Here is a 12,616-nt window from a genome sequence, read left to right as displayed (position 1 = left end):
GCAAATGGATGAAATTGGAGAATATCATGCTAAGTGAGATAAGCCAATCTCAAAAAAACCAAAGGAAGAATGATCTCGCTGATAAGCGGATGATGACATATAATGGGGTGTGGGAGGGGTTAGCATTAGGGTTAGGGTTAGGGAGAGGGGCAAGAATGGAGGAAGGAAGGACTGTATAGAGGGAAAGGAGAGGTGGGTGGGGGGGGCGGAGGACGAAAAAATGGCAGAATGAATCAAACAACATTGCCCTGTGTAAATTTATGATTACATGAATGGTATGCCTTTACTCCATGTACAGAGAATCAAAATGTATCCCATTTGTTTACAATAATAAAAAAAAATGAATTTCTGGAATTATTTATAAAGATCAAATCTTTTAAAAACTGGTGGTAACAAAATATCACCAGTTATCCAAGGATAATATTTTTTTCATAGTTGAAATTAAAATTGTTAAGATTTTAAAGGAAAAATCCAGATCCGTAACATATAAATAATGTTAACTTTCTGTGTCATAAGATTAAAATATAGCCTGGTGTGGTGGTGTATGCTTGTAATCCCAGTGACTCAGGAGTCTGAGATGGGAGGATCACAAGTTCAAAGCAAGCCTCAGCAACTTAGTGAGGCCCTAATAAGCAACTTAGTGAGAACCTGTCTCAAAATAAAAAATAAAATACAGAGAAAAAATGGTAAGATAGTCCTTACTAAATGTTTGTTAGGTAAGGAACTTGCACTAATTTTAAGAACACCAGCAGAACCCTGGTGGATAAGTAGGAAGAAGACAGTGAAGACATGAATGATTCATTTAACAAGTTCTTTGAGTATTTCTATGTTAGTTGTTTGTGTTATGGTGTTAAATAAAGGTGACTTCTTCTCCCCCCCCCAGCTTAGTCTATAAAGAAGATACATACTAAATACAGACGTAAATATTTACAATTGTGCTAAGTGCTGTGAAGGAAAGCTTTGTAGTAAATGCAAATAATAAACATGGAAACTTAACTCACCATCATTAATAATTATTAAATGGAAATAAAATCTTTTGTGTACCATTAGGCATTTATTTAACAACAATTTGAAAAAAACAACACACAACCCAGTTTTAGAAAGCTTGTGTAGAAATAGGTACTTGATATATTGCTAGTGACACAATATATCCTTTTGAAGGACAAATTGCCCATATATACCAAAGTTAAAATTAAGCAAGCAGTCATATTCCTGACTATTTATCTTAAATCAGTTCAGGGACTGGGGTTGTGACTCAGTGGTAGAGTAGCTTACGTAGCATGTGTGGGGCACTGGGTTTGATCCTAAGTACCACATATAAATAAATAAAGGTTAAAAAAAAGAATGCTTTACAAAAAGCAGTTCAGAAGCAAACATTAGTATATGCACAGAAACTTTAATATTTATCATAAACCAGAAAGATCTAGTTTCAGATTATATCTGCTCTGTAGACTGTTTTCTGCTCAGTGTTAGTATCAAGACATGTAACTTCTATGAGAAACGTTTTGTTGCGGGGACCAACAAAATTGTATGCATCATAATTTTAATTGCCATGTAAACTGTGTACAGTGGGATAATATTCAGGACAAGGAGATATATGAATGTTCGTTTTAACTGGTAGAATTACAAGTAAATTGCGTCTATTAAAATACAGTTTTAGATGCGTTTGATTTTTCAACTTTAAAATTATGCTTTTTCTCTCTTTCAGGTCTTTTTGCCAGGATTTTTGTCCAGTAATCTTTATTATAAGTATTTGAATGATCTCATCCATTCAGTTCGCGGAGATGAGTTTCTGGGTGGGAATGTTTCACTGACTGCTCATGGTTCTGTTGGCCTTCCTGATGAGTCTCATCCAGGTGGCACTGACAGTGCCACTTCTCAGGTATTCACTGATTTGCCTACCAGTAGGAATATACATACAAGTCCTTTCCTTGATATACCAGTAATAGATCCTATTTGTAAGTTTTAAGTTGTAGACATAAAAGAGAAAAAATTAGTCTACTTATTGTTTGTTATGATCAAAGTATTTGTGGTTAATAACCATATACTACTATATTATGAAGTATCTTACTGTTTCAGGCCATTATTCTGCTTGACATTGTGATTGTTCCTCTTGGTAATCAAATATGAAATTCATTTTTAGCCTCTGAAGTGCTCTTTGTGTAATTGAGAAATTTTAGTAGCTAAATCTGGATGCTTTTTTTTTTTAAAGAATTTTTTAAAAAGTTAAGTTTCATAATGTTGACCTTTTGAGTTCATTTTGAACTAGAATGCTATATGTATATTTCTCTAACTTTTGGGTTTTTGGGGGGAAGTTTTAATCCTATATCAAACCATACCAGATTATCCCCACAATCACATGAAATGGAATATTCCCAAGGCAGGAATATAAAGGAGGCATTAAGAAGTTAACAAGTTTTTAGGCTGTGGATGTAGCTCAGTCATAGAGTGCTTAACTAGCATGTGTGAGACCCTAGGTTCAATCCCTAGCACTGTCATAAGTAAGTACATATATAAATAAATATGTTTTATTAGTTACATAGTGGTAGAGCCAGAAGTATTACCCACCTAGTGTTCTTAACTATAGGCTTTATCATATAACTTAATAATCTTATTACTTTTGACAAATAAGTAACACTGCAAATTTTTGGATGCTGGGCTTTGGATGACTTTTGTAAGACAGTGCTACTTTACTACCATCAACAACAAGGTTCTCCTGAGTATTTTTTCTCGTTATTAAGTTTACACAAGGGGTGACCTGCTAAGTGTGGTTGCTGGTTTTTTTTTTTTTTTTTTCTATAAACCAGGATGACTTGTTTTTATTTATTAATTACTTGTTTATTTTGGGTACTGAGATTGAACCCAGGGCTTCATGCTTGGTAAGAATACTCTACCACTGAGCTACATGTGCAGCTACGTAAAATTTGTGTATTTTTGGTTGAAGTATATGACATATAGAAACTTGCACATATCATAACTGTATATAATTTGAAGAATTTTCACAAACAGAGCTAACCCACGTAACTGACATTCAGATCAAGAAATAGAACATTACCAGCCAGAAGCCCTCTGGAGCCCCTTCTAGTCTCTATCCTCCTTCCTAGCTACTGTCCTGTCTTGACAGCGTAGATTAGCGTTACCTGTTCATTTTATAAATGAAATCTTATAAGTTTTTGGCATGACTTTATTGTGATAATTCACATTTACATTGTATTATTCAGTGGTTTTTAGTATATTCAGAATTTTATCTTTTTTATTCCACAAAGTAGTTTTATATCCCAAAAGGAAATCCTCTTAACTTTAACTACAAATCCCCACTCATTCTTCCAACCATAGGTAAAAGGTTCACCCATGTTCAGTGTGTATCAGTCAGTTGATAGACATTGATTTCCCCTTTCTGCTATTATGAATTATGGTACTGTGGACATTTGTGTACAAATCTTTATATGGATTTGTGTTTTCATTTCTGTTGTTGTATATACCTAGAAGTATTATTTGAGGAATTGTCAGACTTTTTTCCAAAGTGCTGTACCATTTTGCAATCCCACCAGCATTATATATGAGATTTCTAGTTTATCCATTCTCACCAGAACTTATCATCTGTCTTTTTGTTTATAGCCATCTCAGGTGTAAAGTTCTATCTCATAGTAGTTTTTATTTTCATTTCCCTGATTACTAATAATCTTGTGCAACTTTTCATGTGTTTATTGACCTTTTAAAATTTATCTTTGGAGAAAGTTTATTCAAAAATTTTGCCCACTTTTATATTGGGTTGTCTTTTAATTGAGTTGCAGTAGTTCTTTTTGTATTCTAGATATGTCCTTTATCAGACTTACCAGATAAGTGATTTGCAGATATTTCCCTAGTTTTATAGGTTGTATTTCTTACTTTTCTCTATGGTGTTTTGTTTGTTGGTGGTTTTTGGCAGTACTTGGAATTGAACCCAGGAATTGAGCATGCTTGGCATGTGCTCTACCACTGAGCTACAACCCTTGCCCTCTTGATAGTGTCTTTGAAATTCGAAATTTTAAATTTTGATGAAGTCTAGTTTTTCTATTTTGCTTTGGTTGCACAGACTTTTGGTATTATGTCTAAGAACCATTGCCAAATTTGCAGTAACCATGATTTACGATTTCCTGTGTTTTCTTCCATGGGCTTTATATCTGATCCATTTTGAGTTAGCTTTGCATGTGATATGAGGTATCCAGTTGTCCCAGCATTTTTTATTGAAAAAAACTATTATCACATCTTTGAATGATAGAAAAATCAATTGATCACATATCTATGCATTTGCTTCTAAACTCTCAGTTATATTCCATTGCACTTTGTGTTAATCCTTGTGCCAGTACCACCTAGTGTACTATATCTTGTAGTACTATATCTTTGTAGTAAGTTTTAAAATCGGGAAGTATATGCACCATAGCTTTTATCTTCTTTAATTTCTTTTGATCACATTTTAGAGTTTTGTTTCTAAGTTTTTCTTTTTTCTTTTTTTTCCCATTTGAGTAGGGCATGAACTTGGGTGTTTTTACCACTGAGCTATATCCCCAACAGCACCACACACCCCCCCCCGCTTTTTTTTTTTTTTTTTTTTTTTTTTTAAAGACAAAGTCTCACTGAGTTGCTAAGGCTGCCCTCAAACTTTGCAGTCCTTTTGTGACAGCCTCCAGGTCGCTGGGATTACAGGTGTGTACTACTGTGCCCAGCCCATATTTCTTTTTGATGCAATTGTAAATAGAATTGTTTTCTTAATTTAATTTTGGATTGTTCTAATATGCTGATTTTTGTGTGTTAATTGTGTGCTTTGAATTTTGCTGAATTTGCTTGTTAGCTTTCATAACTTTCTTGTGGATTCTCTAGGATTTTCTATGTAAAATGATGCTTACTATGAATAAAGATAATTTTCTTTCTTCCTCTCCACTTTGGATGCTTTTTTTTATTTATTTATTTTTTTTTTTGCGGTACTGGGGATCGAACTCAGGGCCTTGTGCTTGCAAGGCAAGCACTCTACCAGCTGAGCTACCTCCCCAGCCCTGGATGCTTTTTATTTCCTTTTTTCACCTAATCACTCTGGCTAGAACTTTTAGAACACTGTGAAGTAAAAGTGGCAAAAGCAAGCATCTTTTTCTTGTTCTTGATCTCATAGGGAAAGCGTTTGAGCTTTTCATCATTTAATATAATGTTAAATGTGATAAAAAATTTTATCAATATGCTTTTATCAGATTGAAGAAGTTCCCTACCAATCTTAATTTTTAAATTCTTTAATCACAAAAGGGATTTTGTCATTGGTCCTTTCTGTGCCAGTTGAAATGGTAACATAGGTTTTTGGGGTTTTCTTTCCTATTGATATGATGTGTAAGATTGATTTTCAGGTAATAAACCAACCTTGCTTTCCTAGGATAAATCCCACTTGGTTATGGTGTGTAATGCTTTCAATATGCTGCCAGATTTAGTTTTGTTGAGGTTTTTATATCAATATTCATAAATATGCATAAAATAATACTTTTACTCCATAATATGAGAGGTCGCTCTTGGTTTTCTTGTGCTCTCTGGATATGGTATCTAAGTAATGGTTGTCTCAGAATTAATTGAAATGTATTCCTTCTTTATTATGGTGCCTGTTACTTTTCGATTTAACTGTGTGTCTCAGAGATTATTCTTTCTCAGCACATAAAGAGAGTCCCCCTCTACTCCATTACTGAAGTGTTTGTTCAATTATTTTGTTCATTTACTGTATCCCTAAGTTATAAATATTAGACTTGTTCCTCCCTTTTTAAATTTTAAACAGTTCTACAGCAAGTGATCTTTTATATATGTCATTTTGCTGAAGTGTGAGTCTGTCTGTAGTTCAATTTCTAGAAGTAGAATTTCTGGATCAACCCATAGCTCTGCATTTCATTAAAAATACCAATTTTAACTTGCTTTTTTTGTGGGAGTGGGGAGTAGGAGGTAGAATGATGGAGAGGAACATACTGTACTCAGCTAGCTTGTCACTCTAGAAAGGGTTCTTTAGCTTCTGTTTTGTCAAACATCTTCACTGAGAATCCAAAACATTCATGATCACCCAGTAAAAAGTTGGGCTTTGTTAGCCAAGATATGTATGTCTGGGTGTATGAGAGTTTTGCACACTGGGAAAATAATGCCTATAAGGACAGCACATTTGTTGAAACTTAGGTCATTAAGTAAACAGATTTGTCATATTAAATGCATATGTTTTACATTTTAATCTTGTGCTTTCCTTCAGTTAGTTTGAGGGTACATTTCAGAATTGTTGCTATTAAGCTTCTCAGTAGTAAAGGGGTTGAGTGAAAATCATATACTGAAGAAAATTTTGTACATATCTATCATAGTCCAGACAAAGGACTGATTTGTGTCCTGAATAATGTACTACTGATTTTATAATTTCTGTTGTAGTCCAATGTGAAAAAAGCCAGTATTAAAATTCTGAAAAATTTTGATGAAGCGATAATTGTGGATGCTGCGAGTCTGGATCCAGAATCTTTATATCAACGGACATATGCAGGGTAAGCTTAGCTCATGTTTAGAATTTTTACAAATGTATGGTAGTGCACACCTATAATCCCAGCTACTCAGGAGACTGAGGCAGGAGTATCACAAGTTTGACACCAGCCCTGGCAACTGTGTGAGAACCTGTCTCAAAATAAAATTTTTTTTTTTCATCTTTCAAGTAATTTTATTTTCTTTCTTTCTTTTTTTAATAATTTATTTATTTTGATTCATTGTAAACAAATGGGGTACAACTTGTTTCTCTGTTTGTACATGAAGTAGAGGCATACCATTTGTGTAATCATACATTTACATAGGGTTTTGTTTGATTCATTCTGTTATTTCAAAATAAAATTTTAAAAACACTAGGAATGTAGCTCAGTGGTAGAACATTTGCCTGTAATGCATGAGACAGTCCAGGCCCTCATGCATGATACAATAAACAAACAAAAACAACAAACAAAAGTACTTACATCTTTTAAAAATTTTAATTAAATTTTAAATGTTTTCTAACCTGTTATTATATGTCCAGTATTTTCATAGTGTGAGAGTAACATGGTAGCTAAAGTGAAGGCTCTGGAGTGATTTCCTGGGTTTTTATCTTGGATCTGCTACTTATTGGCAAGCTGTTTAACCTGTTGGTGTCTCAGATTTTCATCTGTGAAATGAGGATAATATTAATATTTCCTTGAGTTGAAGGGATTAAAAGAAATAATATATGAAAAGCATTTAAAATGTTAGCTTGATCTCTATTAGGCACACCATAAACATTACCATCATTATTCCACCAGCATGTGCCAGATTGATGAATGTCATAATAATATAGTCTGTCTCTTACACCTTTTGTTTGATTCACATGTTAGCTATTTCAAAGTTTTGGTCTTAAAAACAAAAAACAAAAATATGCCAACATAACTTATTGTGGACTACATAACTAGTATTTGGAAAAGGGAATGCAATCATTCCCTTTAAGAACTAGGTTTATGTTCATTTTAGCTGGCAACAGAAAGACAGTGATAGGCAAGATATGCCACTTACTAAGCGTTGCTATAGACAGATCTTAAAATTACTGCCCCTTCTCTGAAGATAACACACAAATATGTGTAGACTTGATTAACCTACCTCAGCCCCATCCCAGTCCCAGCAGTACCATGAAGGAGGGATTTCAACATATTTAATTGCTGTTTATCAGAAAGTAACAGTGATTTTTGGGAAATTGAGGAGTCTTTGTTGAAGAAAAGGGGCTGGAGTTGTAGCTTAATGATAGAGTGTTTATCTAGTACATGTGACACAGTGGCTTCCATTCTCAGCACCACATATAAGTAAATAAATAAAGGTCCATCAACAACTAAACTTTTTTTTTTTTAAATGTTACTTAATTGCATTTTCTTTGGAAAGTGCACTTCAGTTGTGTCAGACATAGTTTATGATCTTTAATTGTAATGATCTTTTAGAAAATAGTGGATGATAAGCCTGTATAAGTTAATTCTCACAGATGAGATTTATTCCTAAGGAATGGTTCATTTATATACAAAAGTCTTACCAATGGAAATGTTTTACTTCTGCATTTTTGTATGAATAAATGTATATTTAAAATAATTTATAAAATGGATCCAAAAAGAGAAATGATAATTTTTCTTCATCATTTTCAAAATTGGTTTTCATTGTTTGTTTTAGTTTTATGATTTTGGCATCTTCCTGAAGTTTTTGTCAAGACAAATTTTTATCAGTTGGTATATTGGCATACATACGTGCCATGAGTGAAATGAGAACTTATTAAGAATATCTCTAAAATAAAGTCCCCTTTATCTGAAATAAAATAATATATAGGTATCACAGAAATTTTCTTCTTTTAAGCAACTCTCAATTACAAATAGATTATTCTTATAAAAAATTAAATTTACCTAGAAGTTTAATGTTCTCTAATTTAACATACACCAATGCTTATTTTCTCCCCTTCCTACTTAGAGTAATTACTGTTAGGTTATGGTGTTCTTCCTTCTTTCCTTCTTTCTTCATTCCTTCCTCTCTCCCCCCACTCCCTCCCAGTACTGGGTATTGAACCCAAAAATGTTCTTCCATTGAGCTCCATCCCCAGACCCCTTTTCTTAAAATTTTGAGACAGGATCTTACCCATGCTGGACAAGAATTTGTAATCCTTATGCCTCAGCCTCCCAAGTCACTGGGATTACAGACATGCTCACTCTGCCTTGCTACTTGCTTATTTTTATGTAATTAATGTTGTACTATCCTATCTTGTGCTGTCATTCACAAGTTTTGGAGGATTTTTTGTTTGTTTGCTTGTTTGTTTTGTTTTGTTGTTTTGGTTTTTTTTCTTGTGAGGCTTGAACCAACCAGGGCATCATACATGCTAAGCATACATTGTACCAGTGAACTACAACCTCAGCCCCTTCTGTATAATGTATTCTGATCATTTGTTAGAGCAAGTCCTACTTATTTAGTTCTTCTTTTACAGAATTGTTTATTCTTATGCCTTTTCTCTTCTGCATGAATTTTAGAACTGTGAATTCCCTGTTTGTCATGTTTCATAAACATGTTTGAGATTTTGAATGAAATTTAATTGAATTTGCTTTCTGTGGCAGAAGGTTCTATTTTCAATAAACATTCTAGATTTATATGAAATACTTAGAAATTGATTTTAGCTATTAGAAGTTATAGTCTCTTTTTCTTCTTATGTAGGAAGATGACATTTGGAAGAGTCAGTGACTTGGGTCAGTTTATCCGGGAATCTGAGCCTGAACCTGATGTAAAGAAATCAAAAGGTCTGTGGTGCTTTTGTACTTCATATTTAAAGCTTTGCTCCTGTTACTCACTGGCTATAATTGAAGGACCATTTAAAGTTTAAACTGGTTAAAACCACCATATCTTTCACCCCCATGTTTACACAGGCTTCACATATTCTCTTCTGAATGAAAGTTACTGAACTGGCTTTACCAAAATGGAAGGCACAGTAGTAAGAAAAGGTTACTTACCTTTTTGTTTAGTGGCAAAATATCCAATCCACATTAGACTCGAGGATTTATCTTTATCTTATTAAATTTCCACAAAACCACTGAAAATTATGAGGTATATATGGAAAATACTAGCAGGTTGAAATTCAGGTCCTTATTTGGTTTAATCTGTAGAAGAGTGAGTTGGTCAATTCTAAGAGTTAGACTCATCTTTTTTTAAGTGCTGCCTTTGATTGATTTCAGCTTCCAAACAATTGATTTATACAGGAAGATTTTGGAAACAAATGGGAATCCATTTGGATGTGTGGTTGACTGACAGTGTCTTGAGGAAAGGATGCTAACTTTATTAAGTAGAAAGTACTCTATTTTAATAAGTATATTTAAAATTAAGAACTATTGTTAATCTTCCTATTGAATTTAATAATACTGCATTCCTGTTATGTTTATCTTTTTTTTTTTTAACACAACTGTAGTTGAATTACACTGCTTTATTTTGATGAATGCTCTACTTTTTGGTTAGATATACACTGTTAGAGTAAGCAAAAAAGTGCGAACAAATTTTGAAGCAATTTAGTACAAAAAGACCTGTTACCTACATGACCTTATTTATCCATGTAATTGATTCTTTTTATTTTCTGTTTTGTCAGAGAAGTCTCAGGTTCTCAATTAAAAAGAATGTAAGGGGCTGGGGAGATAGCTCAGTCAGTAGAGTGCTTGCCTTGCAAGCACAAGGCCCTGGGTTCGATCCGCAGCACCACAAAAAAAAAAAAAAAAAAAAAAAAAAAAAAAAAAGAATGTAAGGACTAAGGAAAAATATAAATAGTTTATTCAGCAAATAGTTTGCTTATTTTTTTCCTCACCTGGTCTAGGGATTGATTGAACCCAGGACCTCTGGCACACTAGGAAGGTACTTTGTCTCTAAGCTAATAAATCACTGGGCTAATATCTGCAGCCCACTAAATGATTTTTGAGTGCCTCTATATACTAATATTCACTGAGCATGTTAGAAGGTGTAGATCTTGCCCTCAAGAAACTTAGAGTCTAGTTAGTTGTATCTTGTCTTGGGTGATAAATACTGGAAAGAGGTAACCTTGGAACAGAGGAAGTGCTGGATGACTTCTGTGAGGCATTGGCCAGGAAGGACTCTACAGTGTCATTAGATAGCTTTTGTCAATGAGGATAATGGGGCCTCCAGTATTAACAGAAAAATCTCTAAGCTATTTGGTTTTTTTAAAAAATCTGATCTTATACCTCTGACAGCTCATGAAGAAATGTTATTCTCCAAATATAGATGTTGGAAATAGTATAGGCATAGCATAGGTATTGGGTGTTTGCAGTTAGTTTTATATGAAGTAAGTTATGTTATTGGAAAAGATACACAAGAAACTTTTTCCTAAACCATGATCTCTGCTCAATCTCTTTATGCTGTTCGTTCATTCTGAAAAAATGATAAGTGCCTATTATATGTCTATTGTTCTAGGTCCTGGGAAGAAAACAGTTTCTGTTCTTATAACTTAAATGATAGTGGAGGAGACAGTAAACAGATAATACTGTTTATGTACATGTGTTAATATATTTGTATATATGAGCATATATATATATATATATATATATATATATATATATATATATATAAAAAAGCATAAAAAGCAGGGTAACAAGGTTTGGCAGAGTAGTGGGGAGTGGTATTTGAATGGTCATCAGCAAATGCCTTGCTGAGATGACAGCATTTTGAGTAAAGATCTTAACCCAATAGGGGAGAAGCTCAGGCAATATCTGGAAGAAGAGTGTTCTTGGCTAAAGAAACAAGCAAGGGACAAGACCATTGTGGCTGGAGTGCAGTGAGCAAAGGGATGAGTGGTAGAAGGTGAGTGAGAGACCATGGCAAGGACTGGAAAGTATTGGGGAAACATGGGAGGTTGGAGCAGGGAAGCAATGTGATTTGACTTATATGTTAAAGGGATTGCTCTGACAGCTGTTTGGAAATAGAATGTAGGGCTTTAAGAGAAATAGAGAAAACATTCTGGTCAGAATCGAAGTAAGGGATGATGGTTGTAGATTAAGCTTATGTGGAGTATAGGCTGAAAGTGGGCTATATTGAAAGGTAGAGGTAACAGGGTTCTATCTCTACCAGCAATCCCATCCACCAGTTTACTTGTATTATTACTTTAATCAAGACATGCCTACATAAAGTAACAAATAGGAGTTTCTACAATTCCGTTAAAAACATCCACATACTGGTTCTTCCTTTGGTTTTCCAAATGTCTCTTAAGTATTTTTTGGTAGTATAGGAGCACAGAGATTGCATTCATTCACTCAGAAGGCATTCAAATGATTCTTGTGTGCCAGGCAATGTGCTAGATGTCAAAGATGATATAAATAGGAGGATATAACCTCAGTCTGTTTTTACTCTAGCTTCTTTCCTTCCTTATACCCTGACTTGTTAAACGTATCAGGCTAAGAACCTAACAGAATGCTCAATCTTCTGGATTTTCCTGATTGTTTTATTTATGTTATTGCTCTCTTCCCAACATTTTAAAAAATATATTTACTTTTTTAAAAAAATTTTAGTTGTAGCTAGATCTTATAATTATTCATATGTGGTGCTAAAAATTGAACCCAGTGCCTTACACATCAGGCAAGCACTCTACCACTGACTGAGCTATAACCCCAGCCCTCTTCCCAGCATGCCTTGTAAACTAGAAGTTATACCTGAAATCTTTTTTTTAATTTTAATTTTTTAGTTGTAGATGGACACAATAACTTTATTTTATTTATTTTTATGTGGTGCTGAGGATCGAACCCAGTGCCTCACACACGCTAGGTAAGCACTCCAACACTGAGCTACAACCCCAGCCACTATACCTGAAATCTTGATGGTTTTAGTTACATGTTATAAGATCATAAGTGCTATGATTTATGTATATAAACACATATGAACTATTCTTCCTTTCACAGACTATAAGCTCTAATTCAACTATCCTTTATTCTTTTTCTGAGGTTTCTTTACATTTAGGGCCTCTGCAGGTGCTATTTTCCTCTGCCATGACTTTCATCCCACAACTGGCTCCTCCTTTTCTCAGCATAGTCTCTTCAGAGAGCCCTTTCCAACCCTCAAGATCTAAAATCATCTGTAC

General features: G+C 34.0%; 1 protein-coding gene across 2 annotated transcripts in view; it reads left to right on the top strand.

Annotated features, from left to right (window-relative positions):
- The window catches only part of Akap10 (A-kinase anchoring protein 10), a 71,564-nt gene that overhangs the window by 46,467 nt on the left and 12,481 nt on the right, over positions 1-12,616 (top strand). For both annotated transcript variants that reach the window (XM_047543679.1, XM_047543680.1), the window contains exons 10-12: positions 1,709-1,882; positions 6,415-6,524; positions 9,208-9,290. In XM_047543679.1, coding sequence (XP_047399635.1) covers positions 1,709-1,882; positions 6,415-6,524; positions 9,208-9,290 — 367 coding nt within the window. The remainder of the gene's footprint in view (positions 1-1,708; positions 1,883-6,414; positions 6,525-9,207; positions 9,291-12,616) is intronic.

This window comes from Sciurus carolinensis, chromosome 3 (assembly GCF_902686445.1).
Source record: "Sciurus carolinensis chromosome 3, mSciCar1.2, whole genome shotgun sequence".
In the NCBI taxonomy this organism is placed as follows: Eukaryota; Metazoa; Chordata; class Mammalia; order Rodentia; family Sciuridae; genus Sciurus; species Sciurus carolinensis.
This window is presented reverse-complemented; position numbering and strand designations above follow the sequence as displayed.